We start from the raw sequence: 22,874 nt of genomic DNA on the forward strand, positions 1-22,874 counted from the left end.
AGACAAATACTCAGATTGCTCTGAGTAAACTATAATGAATGAATTGTGTCCATCTGAAAAGTCATCTCTTTCCCACTCTCTCCCTTCTTCACACCCCCCCCCCTTCCCATGTTTCTCTTTCTTTTCAAGAACTGCAATATTGTTGGGCATTTTAATTATTTGCTGAGACAGTATGCACATTAAACAGGAATATGAGGATAATTTAGTAGTCAGCAAACTGAGGTGCTGTAATAATATGCTCAAAGAATGTGTTTATTCAGCACGTCACCAAATTGAAGGTTGTTCACATTACAGAAATAATAGCAAGAAGACAGATCACAGACCAAATTAGACCTAATAGTCACTTAGTCATGTTCCAGTAATTCCAGATGGATGAATAAGTTCCATAAGAAGTAAAGTTTTACAAACTGCTTTTTACTGAACAGAGTCCTTAAACAAATAAAAGTGGAATTACCTTACTATCTAGCAATACCTTCTTAACATTTATCCAAAAGACACACAAACACTAGTTCAAAGGGACATATGCACCCCTATGTTCACAGTTGCATTATTCACAATAGCTAAAGAGTGGAAGCAGCCCAGATGCCCATTGACAGATGACTGGCTAAAGAACTTATGGGATATATATACTCCATGGACTATCACTGTGCAATAAAAAAAAAAAATGATATTGTGTCTTTTGGGACAAAATGGATTATGGAGATGAAAAAAGGGATGAAAGACAACTACTGAATGGTTTCACTTATATGCAAAATCTAGAGAACTCTGTAGGTTCATGATTAGTCAACAACTTGTTTGGCTTTATATGTTAACTCTCTTTTCAGCCACTAGGTTCCAGATGCTAGCATGATGCCAACCAGACTTCCCTGGACAGACAACCCCACCAATGTGTCCTGGAGCTCTGATTCCCCAGAACCCCGCCCCACTAGGGAAAGAGAGAGGCAGGCTGGGAGTATAGATCGACCTGTCAACACCCATGTTCAGCAGGGAAGCAATTACAGAAGCCAGACCTTCCAGCTTCTGCATCCCACAATGACCTTGGGTCCATATTCCCAGAGGGTTAAAGAATAGGAAAGCTATCAAGGGAGGGGATGGGATACGGAGTTCTGATGGTGGGAATTGTGTGGAGTTGTACCCCTCTTATCCTATGGTTCTGTCAGTGTTTCCTTTCTATAAATCAAAAAAAAAAAATCTAGAGAACTGATACACAAGAACTTGAAAAAAAATTGTTAACTTTGGGAGGAAGGAGGGTAGGGACTATATAGACTGTAATCTTACAATCTTATAACCCACTACTAACGACAAATACAAAATGAAAAAAAAAGCTGCCTTCTTCTGAATACATCAGAAATAGAGTAACCTAAAAGGTCATAGAACACATTCACATTTGCTATTAATATAATAGATAAAAATAAATTAGGGGATAGGATATAACTTACACAATAGAGTGCACATGTTACCATCCTTAAGGACCTGGGTTTGAGCCACATGGGCACACCATGCATAGTGGAAGTTTCAAGAGCAGTAGAACAGTGTCCATTTTCTCCCTGCATCTCTTTCCTTCTCTCTCTCTCTCTCTTTCTCTCTCTCTCTCTCTCTGATATTGAAAGGGGAAAAGTCTACTGCGAACAGTGGAGTTGGAGTTGGAGAGGCATAAAACTTTGGCAGGCAAAAAAAAGATGAAAGCTGTGTGCACTGACATTCAGCCACTCCAAAATCCAGGGGCAGAGGCCAGAGAGTGAACAGGAGTATCCAACTTTGTACAGATTCAGAGAAGAAAGTCAAAGTAGGAGGAAATAATAACTCACACTGAACTCACAATCTACAGTCTAAAGACCACCTAGCAAAAATAACTATGAATACTAAGCAGCAGCTGAGCACTTCCAGATTATTCTGACACCTCCTCTCACTGAACCTTGTGAAGTTCATGAACAGATATACTTCCCTGGGGAGTCAGGAGGAAAACTGGAAAGGGCTGCCACATGGAGAGTAGGTGGCAGAGCCCATGATGTGTCCCTGTGCGTGAATCAGAACACAAGGGAACAGGAGAGCCCGTGAAAAATAAGCAGCCAAGATCAGAGGTAAGAGACAAAACAGCTGCAATGAGCAGGGTGTCATCCTGCACCCTCAGGATGCTCAACAACGGTGGGACAAAGTCACAGACACTGACTGATGTGGCCCATCCATCCTCGCTGTGGATGCGGGCTCTAGGATCCGCTGTCCGTCAGACCACTCTAATCAAGTTGACTCTCAGTACTAGACGCTCAGGACGGAGTCTGGCTGTAGGACAAGTAGGCACATTAAGACTGCCATTTATGAATAGGTGAGATAGCACAGTGGTTCTACAAAAGACTTTCATACCTGTGACTCTGAAGTCCCTGGTAAACTCCCCCACACCATTATAAACCAAAGCTGAGCAATGTTTTGATTTTTGGGAGCTACTCTCTGCCCTGATCCAGCTTTCTAGTCCTATTCTCAACTCTGACACTATCTCCCCAAACAGTACTATTTTTAAAATTTATTTATAAAAGGGAAACACTGGACAAAACCATAGAGGGGTACAACTCCACACAATTCCCACCACCAGAACTCTGTATACCATCCCCTCTCCTGATAGCTTTCCTATTCTTTATCCCTCTGGGAGTATGGACCCAGGATCATTATGGGGTGCAGAAGGTGGAAGGTCTGGCTTGTGTAATTGCTTCCCCGATGAACATGGGCGTTAGCAAGTCTATCCATACTCCCAACCTCCCAGACAATACTTTTAACCCACCTGCATGTTAGCTGCCAGGTTCAGGCAACAATTAGTAAAGTCATGAGCCCCTTGGAATAAACCTAAAATAGACTTCTTAGCTTCCTCCAACATAAAAACCCAAAATTTCATCTGCTACTTGCTTACCTTTAGGTTCCTGATTATTAAACAGTTTGTTTTGCTTTACATCTTAATGCTTTTTCAGCCACCACGTTGCAGATGCTACCATGATGCCATCCTGACTTCCCTGAGCAGATGACCTCACCAATTTGTCCTGGAACCTCACCTCTCCAGAGCCCTATCCGACTATGGAAAGACAGAAACAGGCTGGGGGTATGAACTGACCCGTCAACACCTATGTTCAGCAGATAAGCAATTACAGAAACCAGACCTCCCATCTTCTGCACCCCATAAAGATCTTTGGTCCATACTCCCAGAGGGATAAAGAATAGGGAAGATTTCAAGACAGAGGATACTATATGGAGCTCTGGTGGTGGGAAATATATGGAGTTGTACCCCTCTTATCCCACAATTTTATCAATCATTATTAAATCACTAATAATTAAAAAAAAAGACTGTCACTTACTTGGTTTGGCATTAGCGACCACTGCCAGGCTCTCAGGGGGGTGCCCCGGAAGCCCCCGGCCACTCTCTCCTGTGCCTTCCTTGTTGCCATATTCCATCACCTCCACCTGTCCCAGCGGAACACTCCACTTCAGCAGATAGCGCTGGCTGGGTGACACTACAGAACTGTTGTCTTGTGGGGTTCTAAAACAGCAAAAGGTGTTATTACAAGATACTCCACAAATATGACTACTCGGACATTTAAGAAGCATTGTAATTGTTGAGTTCTAGTACTTCTGACTTTCACAACAAGACCCCCAGCAAGTAAGAAAAATCCTTTCCACTGTCTGGTCCAGGAAACAGGGGACGTGGAAAGTGACCCCTCTCCCAGGAAGCTGTGGGGTTCCCATGAAAGAGAAAGCGATGACCTCTGTCCAGTGGTTCTCAGCACAGAGGTCCCAGGAGCTAGAGGACAATATGGGCAGGACCCGACCCCAAGTGGACAGAGGCAGCCTATGATGGCTTCACGTGGTTCACTCTAAGTCTCTCTGCACTCCTGGTGACAGCTCAATCATCTTCACAGAATGAAATCAGACCACTATCCTCCACAGGATGACACACATGAAGCATGTGGACATTGCATGGAAACAGACCCATGAGCTGTAGAGAGAGATCCCTCTAGTATCTGAAAATATTCAGAGCAACCATGGAACATCCTGGGTAGAAGGTGGAAATTCTAACCAAGCACCCTGTGGCCAACACCCCAAATTCTCCACTTGCCCAGGAAACCTTCATCATCACCACCAGAAGCAACTATCACTCCTCCTCTTGGTGGAATTGCTGTGAAAGTACTACGACATGGGGGTGGGGAGAGCTCTGCTGATGTGGTAACTAGCTCTCTTTGTCTGTCTATCTATCTGTGTCTGTCTGTCTATCTATATGTGAATGAAAAAGCTGCTTGGAAGCAGTAAAACCATGCACGGAAGAGGCCCCAACTCTGCCAGAACAAACAAAACATTGAAATACCACATACACTAGGGAGCTCACTTGTACCCCAGCTGCCACCTGCCTTACATCAGAAAGTCTCCCTTCCCTTTCTATTCCTATCATCAGGCAGAGGCGGCTCATGAAGGTCCTCTATTCTTTCTCAAGAGCATCACATCCAATGGGACAGCAACCTCCTTGAGCTTGTCAGAGACCTTCTGCCAAGGATATTCTCCCACGACACCAGCTCCACTTGCACCAGAAAACATCTCTGACATCAAATGATCACAGTGAAAGAGCTGACAAAGTGGCTACAATTACGTGGTTCCTAATAAAGATGCGTGTAAGAAGAAAACAGTCAAAGATATATTCACAGAGAATCAGCTAAAGAGAAAACAACAATCAGAGGAGCTCCATGAACTAGGGCGGCCATCCATGGAGGACAGGGGACACAGAACTTGAGGTGGGGGGAGTGGTGTAAAACTATACCTCTATTATCTTATTACCTTGTAAATCACTATTGAAACACTTAATAAAGTTGTTTTAAGATTTACTTTTATTTTAATGAAAGAGACATACAGAGAGAAAGATACAGAAAGAGTGAGACCAGAGCATTGCTCAGCTCTGGTTTATGGTGGTGCTGTGGATTGAAGCTGGGACCTCAGAGCCTCAGAGGGAAAGTTCTCTACATAACAATTATGCTATCTCCCCAGCCCCTAAAACACTTTTTTTAAAACTAAAATAATAATAATAATAATAATAATAATAATAATGTTGACACAGCAGGCCTGTCGTCTGAGGACACAGTCCAAAGTGAAGCATGCAGAAGTGGTGCTGGTTGCATTGATTAGGTTGAGATCAGTAGATGCAGTATCAATTGGTATGGGACGAGAGAAGCCTGCTGAAAAATAAGCCACGCCATGACCTCACCAATGTACCCTGGAACCCCGTCTCTCTGGAGCCCTGCCCCACTAGGGAAAGATAGAAACAGGTTGGGAGTATGGATCAACCTGCCATGTTCATCGGAGAAGCAATTACAGAAGCCAGACTTTGCACCTTCTGCACTCCATAATGATCCTGGGTCCATGCTCCCAGAGAGATAAAGAATAGGAAATCTTGGATGTGAGGGCAATCTGGCTATGACATCAGTCACCCTATTGATCACCAGGATTGACTCAGCTGAGCTGGCTGGCTAGGCAGGTGTCTCCTTCCTCCCTCATGTGCGTCATGCGCGTCTCTCCCAAAGCTGCATGCTCGGTCAAGAGGACGGCCTTTCCCAACTAGAGACAGACTAGTCAAGGGTATACAAGTGGCTATACTTCTCTGCTAGAACCTCCAAACAAGCTCTCAAGAATAGAAAAGCTTCCGGGAGTTGGGAAGTAATGCAGCGGGTTAAGCGCAGGTGGTGCCAAGCTCAAGGACCAGCATAAGGATCCCAGTTTAAGCCCCCTGTTCCCCACCTGCAGGGGAGTCACAAGTGGTGAAGGAGGTCTGCAGGTGTCTATCTTTCTCTCCATCTCTCTGTCTTCCCCTCCTCTCTCCATTTCTCTCTGTCCTATCCAACAATAACAACAATAATAACTACAACAATAAAACAACAAGCGCAACAAAAGGGAATAAATACATATTTAAAAAAAGAATAGGAAAGCTTCCAATGAAGGGGATGGGATACAGAACTCTGGTGGTGGGAAATGTGTGGAATTTTACTACTCTTATCCTACGGTTTTGTTGACATTTTCTATTTTTTATTGTATAAATAAATTTAAAAGAAATAGGAACTCCATTAAGATTTAGGAGAGAAATAAAAGAAAATGTGTTTAGCGTCTATCTAGCACCAGCCCTAAGCTGAAATGAAAAGCACTCCCCTCTCTCTGTACCCAATATCATAGGGTAGAAACTAAGGAACCCACACAGATTCCCCCTAAAAAGTCAGTCTATTTAGTGTCTGCATCCCCTCACCACAGGGATGGATGACTATGTGTTCACATGGGTCAGTTTAATTTGAATGAGAGCATTAGTGTATCACTCTCCCATTCTGAGAGAACGTGGCAGTCCTTACCGAGTGCTCATCGTGGCACACATCAGCACGTCATTCAGCATGAAGAGGCGGCGCTCTTTGGTTTTAACAATTTCTCCTCTGTCATTGTAAACAATTTCTATCATATCATCAGACCGAACAAGGTATCGGTTTCCACTGCTGAGAAGCTGAAGAGTCAAAGCAACACTTGTCACAGTTACCACAATCAAGTTTGTCAAAAATAGGAAAAGGGTGAAGAAAAAAAACAGCGGTGCAAATCCTGTGCCTATATCACATTAAAGTTTGAAAATTTTGTTCTTTAAAGAGTAATCTGTGTACTCCCACCCTTTGGAGGCCAACAAAGAATCTGGAACACCACTTTTTAACCAGATGTTTTTACAGAAAACCCACTTTAATGGGGAACACAGTAGAACTTTCTGATTTCTATCACTAAGAATAACTGACTCAACAAAGGAGCACTTCCTGTTTTTACCTGCTATTCAATAATCAGTAATTGTTATTGCCACCAGGGTTATTGCTAAGGTTCATGCTTGAAGGACAAATTCACTGCTCCTGGTAGCCATTTTTTTCTTTTTCCTTTTTTCATTCTTTTTTTTCTTTCTGCTACAGAGAGAAACTAAAAGGAAAGAGGAAGACAGAGAGGGAGAGAAAAAGATACTGGCAGCATTGCTCTGTCTATCTTAAAGCTTCACCCCTGCAGGTGAGGACCAAGGGCTTGGACCTGAGTCCTTGCCCTTGATAATGTGTATGGTCTACCAAGGTGTGCCACCATCTGCCCCTCCCACTTTTTTTTTTAATTATTATTTTTACTTATTGGAGAGAAACAGCCAGAAATCGAGGGGGAATGGGGTTGATAGAGAGGGAAAGAGACAGAGAGACACCTGCAGCCCTGCTGTACCACTCACAAAGCTTTCCCCCGCAAGTTGGGACCAGGGGACTCACTATATCATGTGTGTGTCCCTCCCACTTGCCTTTAAACAGTTACTTAGAACAGCTGACCAGCCATTGTGCTACCTATAATATACTATCAACCAGTCAAGAGCAATTATTTTGTGACTGCACTTTTCCCAAAGTATATATCACCTTAGCTTCCTAGAGAATGGCATTTGTCATTTCACTAAGCCAAAGTCCACTGCACTCGTTAGGAAGATGTTTTGTGTTAACTAGTCAAATGACAAAAGTCAGACTTGGAATTAATTTAGTCTCACATGATGGACTAGATTTCCCTTTCCATACTACTAAGCTCACTTTGTGCTACACAGACTTTCACCATCCACTTTCACAGGGAAGTGTAGACTATATGTTATGTCACAAATAGCATTTCATGAAATTTTCTGTTTCCTAAAACACCTAGGTAAGTCACTTGGCTGATCAGAGAAACCTGATGCTTAAAATGTATTAAGAAAAAAGTTCTTACAGCTAAATCACTGGATGTCACCATCTGGTGACATCAGTCCCACTGACAAAAACACAAGGTGATTTTAGCAACAATGGATGCTGTAGGTGCTGACTGATCACAACCCTATGAATAAACGTCTTCCTGTGAGTCAGACTTTCCACAAATATAGAAAAGCCCACACAAAACCAGATTATTGATGTGGGAAAATGCTTCTATAAATGTAAAGCTGAAACACAACTTTGCAAAGCAAGGGCTTCCACACTGCATTTTGCGTGGTCTTTTCGTGACAGATATAGCTTAGTCCATTCATAGGTGAGTACAAGTAAAAATGTATATAAGTGATGCTTTAATCATGAATATCTAAAATGAAATGTCATGTTTTGAAAGTGAAGTGAAGCTAAAAGAGTTACTCTGAGATTTTTTTACTTGGGGGGGGGGGCGCATGTATCCAGTTAAGGACATAATGAATCCATGAAGCCCCTACCAGAAAAAGCACATGCACTCAAAGCTTCGCAAAACATTTCTGGTATTGGTAATACCTGAGATTAAGAACTCTGGGGTGACAGCCAAGGAAATAGCTCAACTAACAGAGTATTGGACTTGCATGCCTAAGATTGCTTGTTCTCTCTGTTTCAACTGAAATTCTGTCTCTTGTGTGTAAAAGAAAAAAAAATTTTAAATGTGTTTATTTTTAAAAAATTAATTAAAGAACTCTTAGCTTGAAGAACATTCTTCACCTAGGGGACAGGGCAGTGGTGTAACCGGTTAAGTGCACATAGTATGAAGCACAAGGACACAAGCAAGGATCCGGGTTCAAGGCCCTGCCTCCCCACCTGCAGGGGGGATGCTTCACAAGTGGTGAAACAGGTCTGCAGGTGTCTATCTTTCTCTTCCCCTTTCTATCTTCCCCACCTCTCTCAATTTCTCTCTGTCCTATCAAATAAAATGGAAAAGTGGCCTCCAGGAGCAGTGGATTTGTAGTGTAGGCAGAGCCCCAGCAACAAACCTGTAGGCAGAGGAAAAGAAAAAAAAAAAAAAGAAAACCCTTCACCTTGTTCAGGTATCTCTCATTGATGGCCTTTGCTATGTGCTTGATCTCGCATCGCTGGTCCGCGTCTCTCTTCCTCTCATTTAACTTCTCTGCTAATGTTTCCAGCTCAGTCAGTGCCATCTGCAGGGGCAGCCGGTCAGGGTGTCCTCTGCATGTGTTCTTGAGCATATCCTTTGGGGAAAACAAGGCAAAATGGGAAGAATGAAAGTGCCATTGTAGAGGTGGATAGTTACCACAGCAAACTGCCAATTTGCCATCTTCACCGCTGGCCCTGTGAGGATGACATGGGTCATTCCGGGAAGCCTGGGAAGATGTCAGGGAGGGTGATCAGTAACACTCCGGCAAACATAAAGCTGAATTCTGTTGCTGAGGGAGAAATTGTGTTTTCTTTTCTTTTTTCCTCTTTTATAATTGCCACCAGGGTCATAACTGGGGTTCAGTGCCTGCACAACAAAGCCATTCTTCCTGGTGTTTTCTCCTCCTCCTCCTCCTCCTCCTTCTCTCTTTTTTTCCTTTATTTGATAGAACATAGAGAGACTGAGAGTAAAGGGACTAGAAAGGAAGAGAGAGAGAGAAAGAAGGGGAGAAAAAGAGAGGCCTGCAGCACTGTTTTGCTGCTTGTGAAGCTTTCCCCTTGCAGGTGGGGATGAAGGGCTTGAGCCCAGATCCTTGCACACAGGTGCTCAACAAGATGCACCATCACCTGGCCCTGCATTTCCCAATAAAGGACACTGCATGTCCTCTCTTGTGAGTGATGGCCACTCTACTCAACAGAAACCAGACTCCTCACCCTGGTCTCTGAGGGATTCTATAGGCATGAGGAGGGCGGGGTCTGCATGACAATGAGGGCAAAGGACAATGCGGGGGGCCAAGGTTGGTGTCATGGTGTGAAAGCACAGAAGCATCTGAGAACCCAAACAGAAGATGTGGAAATCGCTGAACCTGGCACATTACTGGGACAGGGTATGGAATGTCCAGATCAGCTGGGATGGCTGGAATCCAGTCTGGCTTCAGCATGGGCCTGCCCTCCTACCCAGCCTGGAAGTGGTGCTTCCCCTCCCACTCCACTTGGTACCTACAGACTGGGAAGGTCATGGTCCTCTGCTCTGTGTCCAGCCTGTATCCCCCACATGAACAACAGCTCAGGGTGCTGCCTGGTTCAGTGGAAAAATCACATTTGTGCCTTGGGGGGGGGGGGGAGGAATCCCAGCACCCCTATCTTCTAAGATTGGGGGGGCACAGAGAAAAGGAGCAAGTTTGTTGCTTGTAAAGAGGCCTTCTCTACCCATGAGGGCCACAACAAGCCCCAAGATGGGAGCCAGAAGAGCCACATCTACTTAGGGGATAGGACATCCAGTGCCCCCACCTGGGTAGAGAAAGGGCTTCAGTTTAGTCACTCAGGTGAGCCACAGTCAGGGGACTTCCTCCCCATAAATCCTCCAACCAGTTGCTTCTGACATGTGCCTTTTTATAGTAAATTGGTGGCATGGTATTTCTCTTAGTTCTGTGTACCTTTCTAGCAAATTAGTGAATCTGAGAGGGGTTTTTGGAAACCTCAAGGCTCATTCAGTGGCAGGACCCCCCACAAACACACACACACACACACACACACACACACACACGCACATGCACATGAGAGAGAGTACCAGTATTGTGAGGCAGGGCCACCCTGTGTTTTCCAGGCTGTCCTGGGTGACACCAGAACTCTCCAGCTCTGACCTGCAGACCTTGCAGAGAACAGCCATCTATGAAAGCAGACAGTAAAAGGAAGGTGGGGGTGAGGGTTGACAGGGAGAGGAACCTGGCTCACCTGCAGGAGCAGGATAAACTGTGGGAAGCGCTGGATAGGCTTGGTCATCAGGCTGAAGAGCGTGGTCCGGTCTGCACTGGCCTCCTGGCTCTGCTGTGAGGACAGAGTACATGTTCACCAACCCAGAGACACAGCACCCTGCGACCTGGACAAACTCATCACCCTGGTCTTAAGCTCCATTAAGAATGTCATCAAAATGTGCATCAAAGTATCTGCTATACTTTCCAGCACCACATACACACATAATCACTGTTTAAGTCTGAGCCAGCTTAGGGTTGGTATCTGAGTTGGAAGCTTCCTTTCTTTACGGAAGCATCTGGTTGCAAGCAGTGGTTGTCCACTGATGAATTAATACCAGTCCTCAAGGATCGAGTCAGTTCCTGACACTCTAGGCCAGGGGTAGGGAAACTTTTTTTTTTCTGCTAAAGGTCATTTTAACATTTATAACATCATTCATGGACTACATAAAATTATCAACTCCCAGAGGCCCCTATCACACCTGCTCTGCCTCCCCCATAAGACTTGATTCTTCTGGGACCTGGAATGCTTCCTGTAGTCCAGAGGGGTAGCTGTTTCTGGATTCCTAGCCCAACAATGACAACAGTTGAAAAATCTATCTCTGGAATCTTTTTTTTTTTTTTTAGATTTCATTTATTTACTAATGAGAAAGATAAGAGGAGAGAGAGAAAGAACCAGATATCACTCTGGTACATGTGCTGCTGGGGATTGAACTCAGGACCTCATGCTTGAGAGTCCGATGCTTTATCCACTGCGCCACCTCTCGGACCACTATCTCTGAAATCTTATCTCAATTCCCTGTTGGCTCATCTAATCATACATTTTGTATTAGTGACTTACAAGATAATAGGGATTTAGTTCTACACCACTCCCACCACCAAAGTTCTGCACCCCCCAAACACACATACCCCAACAATAACTACCATAGGTCTCCCAAAGTCTTAGGCATGAATTGACTATATATAATTTTTCAAATTCATATATGTCAATTCTCTATATTCCACATTAGGTAGCTTTCCTTCACTTCCTTGCTTACTCTAAGTATAATCACCACCAGTTCCATCCATTTTACCCTAAAGGACACAATATAGTCTTTTGTAGTTGCTGAGTAGTATTCCATTGAGTATATGCCCCATGTCTAGTCATACTTCTTACAGGATGTGCAAACAAGATTTATTCTCAAAAGGTGATAGTTTAGAGCAGGGAAGATAGCATAACGGTTATGCAAATAAAAATGTTGATGTCTAGGGCCAGGCAGAAGGACCGGCCTAAGGATCCCGGTTTGAACCCTCAGCTCCCCACCTGCAGGAAGGTCGCTTCACAAGCGGTGAAGCAGGTCTGCGGGGGCCTGTCTTTCTCTCCCCCTCTCTGTCTTCCCCTCCTCTCTCCATTTCTCTCTGACTTATCCAACAACAATGGTATCAACAACAACAATAATAATAACCACAACAACGATAAAACAACAAGGGCAACAAAAGGAAAAAAAATGTTAATGTCTGAAAAGTTGAAAAATATTACTACAACACCAACCTGACTTCCCTGCACAGACAACCTCACCAATGTGTCCTGGAGCCCCACATCCCCAGAGCCCTCCCCCACTACAGAAAGAAACATGCTGGGGGTATAGATCACCTTATCAATGCCCATGTCCAGGAGAGAAGTAATTATAGAAGCCAGACCTCCCACCTTCTATACCCCATAAAGATCTTTGGCCCATATTCCCAGAGGGATAAAGAACAGGGAAACTTCCAATGGAGGGGATGGGATACGGCACTCTGGTGGTGGGAAATGTATGAATTGTACCCCTCTTATCCCACAATCTTGTCCACCATTATTAAATCTGATTTTTAAAAAAGTAAGTTTCTTTTAGAAACTTGGACTGAGTTTAGTGTATTGCACCAAAGTAAAAGACTCTAGGGTGGTGGGGAGGATTCAGATCCTGGAACATGATGGCACAGGAGGACCTAGTGGGGGTTGAATTATTATATGAAAAACTGAGAAATGTTACACATGTAAAAACTACTGCATTTTACTGTTGACAGTAAACCATTAATGTCCCCCCAATAAAGGGGGGGAAAGGAAGGAATAAAGAAAAAGAAAAGTTCCCTATAAAATATTGAAATAATAACAACAGTAATAAACAACAAGGGCAACAAAAGGGAAAAAATAGCCTCCAGGAGCAGTGGATTCATAGTGCAGGCACTGAGACCCAGCAATAACCCTGGAGTTAAAAAAAAAAGAAAGAGAAAGAAATAAAATCTTTAAAATAAATAGATATAGATACATAGATATCTGAAGCTTCAAAGTCCCAGTCCCAGTCCCAGGTTCAATCCTCCTGTACCACCATAAGACAGAGCTAAATAATGCTCTGTTAAGAATAAATAAGTAAAACATAAAATAAGAAATTTAAACTCATTTTTTTAATTTCTAGTAATAATCCAACCCCCAGGGCACTGATGCTACTAAAATATTTGTAAGAAATAATACCACCCCTTTAATGGCAGGGAGTGGTCAGATTTCATCATGAACCATTTTGATACACTACGTGCTCTCAGTGAAAACGTACCCTATGATCCTGCAACTCCTCTCCTGGGGGTATATCCTAAGGAACCAAACACACCCATCCAAAAAGATTTGTGTATACCCATGTTCATAGCAACACAATTTTTGGGGGGGGGGTGCTTACCTTTAAAAATTCCAGGAAAGCAGGCTTTGTGGCACAGGTTTTCTTGAGGATGGCCATGGCTGTGCTGAAATTGTTCACATACTCACTGTAGGCGTCCAGCACCATAGATTTAGAAAACTGAAACAAACACAGGGGAAGTCAGAGGTGAAAATTCTGCCTGGATTCCAAGACTTCCTATCCAAACCAAGATAGAAGGTCTGGGGTAGGCCCAACATGTTATGACCTGTTGGTCCTGTAGTCCTCTCCTTGGCAGACCTCACCATCACAAGGGGATGTCTTTGTTGTTGTTTGTTTTATCAGAGCACTGTTCAGCTCTGGCTTATGGTGGTTCCAGGTATTAAACCTGAGATCTTTGGTGCCTGAAAGTCTTTTCACATGTTCATTATGCTATCTCCCCCTAGCTCAGAATGCTTTTTATCTAAGTAGTCTTGCAAGGAAGTTTGTTTGCTTGTTCTTTTTTGTTTGTTTTCTTTCAAGTACTTCATCAATAATTTATTTCATTACTATATATATTTTTTGTCATTACTAGGGACTTTATTACTTTGAGTCACTTTTTTCAGACAGAGAAACAAAAGAAAAGAGTGAAGCTTCTTTCAGTGCAGTAGCATCTGGGCTGGAACCTGGATCATGCACATGAACAAGCAGACATACATCTTGCTGGTCTTTATCATCAATTCATAGACATATAACGCAGTACTGGAACCACCAAAGTAGCTTCACAGAGCTTCTTCTCAAATTTGGGTGAATTGGTTTTGTTGTTGTTGTTGTGTGTTGTTTTATTTTATTTATTGTCACCCGGGTTATCTCTGGGGGCTTCTGGGTGCCTGCACTGTTATGGGATTTTCAGGCAGAGAGACGGTAGACAATGAGACTTTACTGTAGGAAGCAGTGTTTATTATGCCTGCAGACCCAGCCGGACTCGTGTCCACAAGAGACTTAGCCTCAAGTACCATGACACTTGCCCTTTTATACAGTCACCAACTTTCTCATAATAACTCATAGCAACAAGTTTAACAGGTGATTTTTTTTTCTTTTGTGTATACAGAGTTTACAGTTTGTTTGGGTTATCAGCAGACACTTGGGCAGAAGTAGCAGATTCTAAGGCCATTGACCAAGGCCACTTTGATGACAGCAGTAGAAAGCCCTGTTTATATTGGGAGGAGGGGGAAGACTGCCATTAACTGCATTCTTCTTTAAGTAAGAAGTTAACCTTTGGATCCCTCCTGAACTCCTGGTGGGAATATACATTGGTCCAACTCATGTTAAGAGCAGTCTAGAGAACTCTCAGAAGGCTAGAAGTAGACCTACCCTATGACCCCACAATTCCTCTCCTGGGGATATATGCTAAGGAACCCAATACACCCATCCAAAGAGATTTGTGTATACCTATGTTTATAGCAGCACAATTTGTAATAGCCAAAACCTAGAAGCAACCCTGGTGTCCAACAACAGATGAGTGGTTGAGAAAGTTGTGGTATATATACACAATGGAATACTACTCAGCTATTAAAAATGGTGATTTCATCATTTTTAGCCCATCTTAGATGGAGCTTGAAGAAATCATGTTAAATGAGACAAATCAGAAATAGGATGAATATGGGATGATCTCACTCTCAGGCAGAAGTTGAAAAACAAGATCAGAAGGGAAAACACTAAGCAGAACTTGGACTGGAGTTGGTATACTGCACCAAAGTAAAAGACTCTGGGGTGGGTGGGGGGGGGAGAGTACAGGTCCTGGAAAAGAATGACAGAGGACCTAGTGGGGGTTATATTGTTATGTGGAAAACTGAGAAATGTTATGCACATACAAACTACTGTATTCACTGTCAAATGTAAAACATTAATCCCCCAATAAAGGAAAAATAAAATAAAATGAAATGAAAAAAAGGACTCTGGGGTGGGGGGGAGGGTTCAGGTCCTGGAATATGATGGCAGAGGAGGACCTAGTGTTGTATTGTTATGTTGTATTGGACCTAGGGTTGTATTGTTATGTGGAAATGTTATGCATGTACAAACTATTGTACTTTACTATTGACTGTAAACCATTAATCCCCCAATAAAGAAATTTTAAAAATAAAATAAAAAGAAGCTAACCTTTGCTTTTCTCTTTAAAAGTTAGCCCTTACTTGCTTCAACACAATGAATCCACCACTCCCATTGGCTGTTTTTTTTTTCTTTCTTTCTATTATTTGGACAGAGAAGAACTGAGAGGTGAGAGGGAAATAATGAGCACTGCTTCACTACTTGTGAAGCTTCCCTCACTGCAGTTAGGGTCCAGTATTCAAGCCCCTTGCACATAGTAATATGTGCATTCAACTGGATGCATCACTGCCGGGTTCCCAGTATGGAGTTTTAAAGATGCTCTACCCTGCAGTACCTTTGGGTGATCAGCAGCCATCCAGTAAAGATCATTCATCCATTGTGGAATATCCATCCCAGAATGGATAATCAGCCCTGACTCACCGAAGCTACAAAGACATCTCCAATCATCTCCACAGAGTCCCACTCAGCCACACGGCTGGCTAGTGCAATCTGGAACAGGCAGTGGCACTGCAGGACCTCCTTGACCCGGTAGAACACCACCTTCAGCTTCCGGTCACTCAGGATCCTGGGCTCCATCTCTGACAGCGGCTTCTCGTATTGCTGGCAGAGGACAAGCACAGAGCAGCATGGGTTCATGTACTACACACTTTTGTGCCAAATTGGATCACTCAGCTACGATGTCCACACATAGATAATACCAAAATTCTTTGAATAATTTTTCAAATTTGAGAATTTTATGGTATACAAATATATGTATTTGTGTGTATGTGTGTGTGTGTGTGTGTGTGTGTGCGTGTGTGTGTGCATGCACAGAAAGTTTATTGAACTACAAAGCTCTATAAAATGTATATATTTTATAACACATCTTTTACCTCCAAGATCCTCTGAAGAGCATCAACATAGTTCTTTTCGCTGTCAACAACTGAACCCAGAATGTATCTTCTTACCACCTATTAGGAATTCAAAAACATTATAGCAGGAAGTTGATTCAGGAAACACAGAGGCCAGGTCAACTTTTTCAGATAAGAGAATGACAGGCAAAAAAAAAGAGAAAGAGGGAGGGACACCATCATACCAGTTTCCCTTGGGACTCTGGTACTCCCATGTGATACCTAGATTTGAAACTGGTCCACTGGGACTCTCTGCCAGGTGAGCTCTCTCTCCCTTTTGACTGCTGCATCTTGACACTTGATGATTAATAAATTTTATAGTTCTTGTTTTCAAGACATGGGGGACAGGGATAGAATATATTGGTATATATATTCTGGTAGAATGCACATTTTACTATATAAGGATACAGGCTCAAGACCCCAGCCACCACACAAGAGAGCCTGTGTGGAAAAAGCTGCAGAAGCAGTAGAGCAGTGCTGTGGTGTTTGTTTCCTTCTATTTCTTGTGACACCCCCCGCCCCCCTCACCTCACCTCTCTCTTTCTCTATCTCATATTCTTTAGCTAAGAAAAAAAAAAGTCTGCTGGGAGTGGTAGAATCATCCAGGCAACAGAAACCCAGCAATAATCTTGGTGGGGGGAAAAAAAAGTGGATAAAGAAAACCTCCAGAGTCTTTTAGAATCTTATAAATGGCATACTAGCTAAAAAGCATTATAGACACAAAACATATTTCCCCATGACAATTACACGACTTTTAAACCTCCACAAAAAATATATAGCTAGAGCAAGACAAATAAAATTTCAGCACTATTAAAGGCAATGAACTAAATTAACTAATTGTATTTTATGTGTCCAACTGAGTTAGCATGATAGTTCATGTGTACATTAATATAAAAAACACTTTCAGTCTTGATTCAGAGAATGGTATTTGAACTTACCCCAAAGTCACTATTTTCAAATTACAGAAAGAGTCACGTGAATAGTGCACTGTTTTGCCAGGTTCAAGCCCAGCCCCCACCACACTGACAAAAGTTTTGGTGCTGTGGACCCTTTCACTCTTTTTTTTTAAAAATAGTTATTTATTTATTCCCTTTTGTTGCCCTTGTTGTTTTCTTGTTATTGATGTCGTCCCTGTTGGACAGGACAGAGAGAAATGGAGAGGGGAGGGAAAGACAGAAAGGGAAGAGAAAGATAGACACCTGCAGACCTGCTTCACTGCCTGTGAAGTGACTCCCCTGCAGGCGGGGAGCCAAGGGCTCGAACCGGATCCTTAAGCCAGTCCTTGCACTTTGCACCACCTGCGCTTAAACCGCTGTGCTACCACTTGGCTCCCGACTCTTTCACTCTTGTACTCTGTCTCGCTCTCTCTCTCGTAAAAATAATAAATAAATAAAATCATACAAAAACATAAAACTATTGGGAGAAGAGACAGAATTTATCTTACCTCTTGGAAAAATATTTCAACCAATATTCACCTACTTACTAAGATTAATAAAGGAGCAAGTCCATTACTAATGTCATTTCAAGGTCCAAAACCTTCCCTCAACCTGAGACCCATTCCCTTTAAACAATGAAATCACTAGTTTTCCATCAGTGAAATTCAAATCAGTACACATTTCAGCAAGCAGCATGCCTGTTAGAGTCTGGTGATGACAACTACCACTTTTATCACACCAAGATTTGCTGTGAACTGGGGAGACAGTGCAGTAGTAACACATAAGATTTAAAAATGAGTGGTACCAGGTTCAATCCCTGACACCAGCAGTACTCAGAGCTGAGTAATACTCTAGTCAGAATGAATAAATGATACAATATACATTTAAAAAATGAAATAGTTTGGAGAGCTGTTTTTGCCAGTAATAGAAAGCAGAGCATAGAGATACGATATGGTTGTTTCTAAACCACCAACCTCCCCCTAGTGACCATTTAAAGACCTGCACTGCCACCTCGAGGGGAAGGAAAGCATTCATTTCCTGCAAGGGTATCTGGCAACTAGAAGGGCAAACCATCATTAACCAGGAGATACGGCTTCTCTCTACAAAAAGAAAAGTTTAGTCTGCAAAATTAAGAGGGAAAAAAAAAACCCTGGAACCATATATATACTTTTTAGAAGTTCTGAGATCATTCTAATGTATTAAGCCAAAGGACCTAAAATTGGTATATGAAAATATTAGGGGCTGGGGAGGTAATGTTATAATGATTATGATAAAGATTTTCATGCTGAGGTCCCAGGTTCAATCTCTGATCAACATAAGCCAAAGCTGAACAGTGCTCTGGTAGAAAAATTATAATAATAATGATATAAATAAACCAAATTGAAAAATACAGAAATAAAACCCCAAATACCTCCCAGAAATGTGACCCCTGTGGTCAGGCTAACGCTGTAGGTAAAATCCAGCACATGGGATGACATGGTACAGTCCTTCCAAGAACCCAATTAGAGAATAATTTCACACTGAGATGTCCTCTGTGCAAAAGCCAAGGCAACAAAGCAGGAGAGAAGCCATGATAGGGAGGGGAGGGGATGAATCAGGGCTGAGAAGGAAGTGCTCCTGTCTGACAATGGTCCAGGTAGGGCTGGCAGAGCAGGCCCGCTGGCCTGGCATGGGGGTCAGTAGGGATAGCACCTCCTGGACTCCTGCACCAATGCTATTCTTCAAGAGAATGACACCTGAGACAGAAGAGGGGGCTTTCTGTGTTCCTTCCCTAGTCGGGCATGAAAAGAATATTTGATAAATGACATTTTCCAAAACAGTTATGCTACTTTATTCCAAATTTGGATGAAAAAAAATTAGAGAGCATCAATGCCCCCAGCTTAATCTTTCAAGTGAAAAACCTCCATAGAGAACAAACAGTTGCCAGTGAGGAAAAATTAATCTATGTGAATCACAAGGATATGTAAGTGAACTAATGGGAAAACATAAATAACTGCCAGGAAAGGGCAGGAAGGCCCAAGGGGACAGAGAAGGTGGATTTGAGGAAGCAAATACTCAGCTTCTATGTAGACAGCAAGGCCCAACCCATCCTACCTGCTGCTGAGACAAGCCCTCTGGCATGGGGGTGAGGACAGCTTCAGGATGCTGGCAGTCCACATCAATAAACAAACTCTGCTCTTCCTCCAGACATGACTTGGGATCTGAACACAAGTCAGAGGTACAAGTATGATCTGAGAGAACATGTTCACAACATTCCAGGATGGAAGAAGAAGCTTTTCAGCCCACCTACTTCCCCAGAGAGGCTAAAAAGGAAGCCTTAACCAACCCAAGAAAACGGTGTTACCCCACTATAGGAGAATAAGAAATTGTACTCGTGACAACAATTGTCTTGTAAATCATTATTTCCCAAATAAACATAAAATGAAAAGAATGTCACACAAAAGGAATGTAGTGTTCATCAAGTTTCACTTCCAAAGGCAGGTGTCACCCATGGGGGTCTGACAGCACTTTGTCTTGTCTTAGAGGCTAAATTTATTTTTAATGCCATATCCTGGAATGATATGTGATACCACATTGTGTGATAACACTGAGCAAGATCATAGGTCCTGGTATTTTATTTTATTTTTCTATTTAAAGAAAAGGGGGCAAGGGCCGGGAGGTAGTGTAGTGGGTTAAGCACACATGGCGCAAAGTGCAAGGACCAGTGTAATGATCCAGGTTCGAGCCCCCCGGCTCCTCACCTGCAGGGGAATCGCTTCACAGGCGGTAAAGCAAATCTGCAGGTGTCTTTCTTTCCCCCCTCTTTGTCTCCCCCTCCTCTCTCCATTCCTCTCTGTCCTATCCAGCAATGACAGCAATAACAATAATAATAACAACAGCAACTACAATAAACAACAAGGGCAACAAAAGGAAAAAAAATAGCCTCCAGGAGCAGTGGATTCATAGTGTAGGCACTGAGCCCCAGCAATAACTCTGGAGGCAAAAAAAAAGGGGGGGGGGGAGACACAAAATAGTTCACTTGTAAAGCATGTCTGCTTTGCTGTGTGTAAAATTCAGGTTCAAGCCCAGCCCCAGCACACTGAAATAAAAGAAACTTCAGTGCTATGATGTCCTTTTCTTGCTCTGCCTCTCTCCCTTTCTTGGTCTCTCTCTTTCTATCTGAAAAAAGTTAACCTGCAACAGTGAAGTCCCAGTCATGACAAGGAAGGGAGTGTTTGAGGCAAAGAGAAATGCAGGAGAGACATCACAGACCCCTTCCTGGAAGCATCCATGGAGTTCTTCAGGTGCCAACCATGGTGTTTCCAATTAGTGTCAGGACTTGAACCCAAGTCCTCAAATATAATAAGATGCATGCTTTACCCACTGAGCAGTCTTCTAAGCTTAAACTAATATTCCATAAATGCACAGAAGATGCCCTCCACCCCCACCACCGTGCCCTACAGGAACACATCCATGACAGAGGTCCAGCATCAAAAGCCCCTTCCCTGCCAGGGGGTACAGACCTTGGGAGAGGAAGGATTTGGTACGGATGAAAGATCGGCCCCGCTGGACAGCAGCTTTGGTCCTCTGCAGCCCATCCCGGGTACCCTCCTTGGCAGCCTGCACCAATTTCTGCACCTGTGAAGGAGAGGGGTGAGAGCACGCCACCAGGCACCACGTCTTCCTTGTTTTAAAAGAATACTGTCAAGTAATGCGCAAATAGTTTTGTTTTTTGATCTGGCAGTTTGTTGGTGTAGGGGACACGTGTAGTTTGAAAGCAAAGAGGAGAAACAAACTAAAAGCAGAACTTTTCCTTAGCAGTTTGAATAAGTCTCCCACTGCATTTAAAAATCCCTCTAATTGCAAACATAAAGAACCTATGGATGTCACCAGGAGCGCATAGGAACAGAAACCCATGAGATCACACAGCTTAAGAGTGCCTGGTACCTCACGGGAAAAGCAGGACAACAATCAAACTCCTCTCCCCCCACCCAGTACAGCCCCCACACTTTCAGGAGCATCCAAGTCCAAGTGGAAGAGGCAAGTGTCATAGGGACCCAGCCCACAACCCACCACCCAAGCCCATTTCAATAGCAACATCAAAGAAGTGACTGCATTTAACAGGGATGGGCTGACAGCCAGGAGGACTGGGTCAGAGACCATGGAGCAGAGCCCTGACTCACCCTACAGTGGCCTTCAGTGCAGCACCAAGCTTCCAGGAACAAGCTTGGGCATCTTATATACATTTCTTATTCCTTCAACACCAACTGTCTGATGTGGCCACTAGGTACAGGGACTCTTCTAGACAAAATGCAGTGGCACTCATGAGGCAGACAATGGCCCTCACAATGCCTCTCCCTCCTATAAAGAGTCCACCTGAGGCCTGTGCACTAAGCCCCACACCTCCAAGGGGTCTTCACCTGCCCAGGTACTCTGGAATGGGAACTCCACACTACCTCCCACCTCCCACCCATGCACATGTGTACTAAGTCCAAGGGGCACGGGGCCAAGCAGACCTTGCTCTTCATCCTAGTGGCCCACCAGTGTGAGCCCAGCTGGCTGACTGGAAAAGAAATGCCTTGCAATTGCCACTTAGCCTGGGCACATAACCATGGTCTCCGGAGGAGGCTGCCCACTGTTTGCACTCCACCACCTCCTAGTAGCTCCAACATCACGCAAGGGAAATGGCCCCTTTCTGCAAGTCCTTCCTATCCTCACACTCAGTGGGGACTTCCCAAGGATGTCACTAAGATTCCACTCACACTTGAGCCCCACCTTTATCCCTGCATGGCATCTACTCCAGTGCCCCCATTTTTGCACCCCTTCAGTCTGGAGCAATTGCAGCCTGAGTGTCCAACCCACACAGGCCCTGCCTCTGTCCTGTGCTCCTTTCCTTCCTCGGTCTCCTCATAACCCTTTCGCAGTCCCAGATCTGGACTGCTTAGTTGGCAGGGGGTCAGTCAGACCCTCTTCAGGTTCCCAAGTGGGAGAATCTGAGGACTAGGGGCAGAAGGGCCTGATAGCTCACAAGCATGAGTGGTAAAGCCACATTTCAGGAGCAGAAAAAGAGCCTAGTGTTCCAGGTGGCCCCCAAGCCTCCTGATCCCTCTGCAGTCCTCTCTCACTGGAGGAAGTGTACCGATCAGGGGTCTTCCTCTCCCTGCCACTGACTACTCCCCATTAACTGTGGTTGCTCCAAAGTCACAGTAGTTCTGGCTCCACCCAATGCCTCCCCCAAAGACAAGGCTCCAGGATCTGGACAATCCAGAGGAATGACTTCACTCCATCTGGTGCTTGCAGCTTGCCAGATGCAATGAAATGATGTGATTCCAGAGGCCTGTGCCCTCTTAGAGAAGCCTGGAGCACAACTACAACAGAAAAAAAAAAAGTACTGTTTCAGCCCAGTATCAGAAAACAACTACAATCAATCAGACATCCTCCACACATACCAACAAATCCCTGCACACCAGGATGAAGGGTGGGGGTGAAGTGAAAAGTACTTGACAGTGCCCTTTTAAAACACACCCCAAGAACCCTGGTTCAGATGAAGCAGCTCTCAAAGCGTTACTCTCAGATCCCTTTAGGCTTTTGCAAACTACCAAGAACCCCCACAGAGCTTTGCTTAACCTGGGTTTATCTATGCTAGATGTACTGCTTTGATAAAATTGCATAGTGATTAAGACTTGATATGTAAACAACACAGATAAACACTTATCTATGTTTA

At 43.7% G+C, this 22,874-nt stretch overlaps 1 protein-coding gene across 8 annotated transcripts in view; it reads right to left on the bottom strand.

The window, feature by feature from the left end:
• ARHGEF10 (Rho guanine nucleotide exchange factor 10) overlaps positions 1-22,874 on the bottom strand; it is a 67,227-nt gene that overhangs the window by 16,301 nt on the left and 28,052 nt on the right. For 7 of the 8 annotated variants that reach the window (XM_016191794.2, XM_016191790.2, XM_060184951.1 and 4 more), the window contains 9 exons: positions 20,674-20,788; positions 19,265-19,371; positions 16,218-16,295; positions 15,766-15,945; positions 13,303-13,419; positions 10,599-10,691; positions 8,789-8,959; positions 6,360-6,505; positions 3,339-3,520 (listed from right to left, as the gene is read on the bottom strand). In XM_016191794.2, the coding sequence (XP_016047280.1) occupies positions 3,339-3,520; positions 6,360-6,505; positions 8,789-8,959; positions 10,599-10,691; positions 13,303-13,419; positions 15,766-15,945; positions 16,218-16,295; positions 19,265-19,371; positions 20,674-20,788 (1,189 nt within the window). The remainder of the gene's footprint in view (positions 1-3,338; positions 3,521-6,359; positions 6,506-8,788; positions 8,960-10,598; positions 10,692-13,302; positions 13,420-15,765; positions 15,946-16,217; positions 16,296-19,264; positions 19,372-20,673; positions 20,789-22,874) is intronic. The other variant, XM_060184952.1, reaches the window with a different exon arrangement.

The sequence above is a fragment of the Erinaceus europaeus genome, chromosome 2 (assembly GCF_950295315.1).
Source record: "Erinaceus europaeus chromosome 2, mEriEur2.1, whole genome shotgun sequence".
Classification (NCBI taxonomy): Eukaryota; Metazoa; Chordata; class Mammalia; order Eulipotyphla; family Erinaceidae; genus Erinaceus; species Erinaceus europaeus.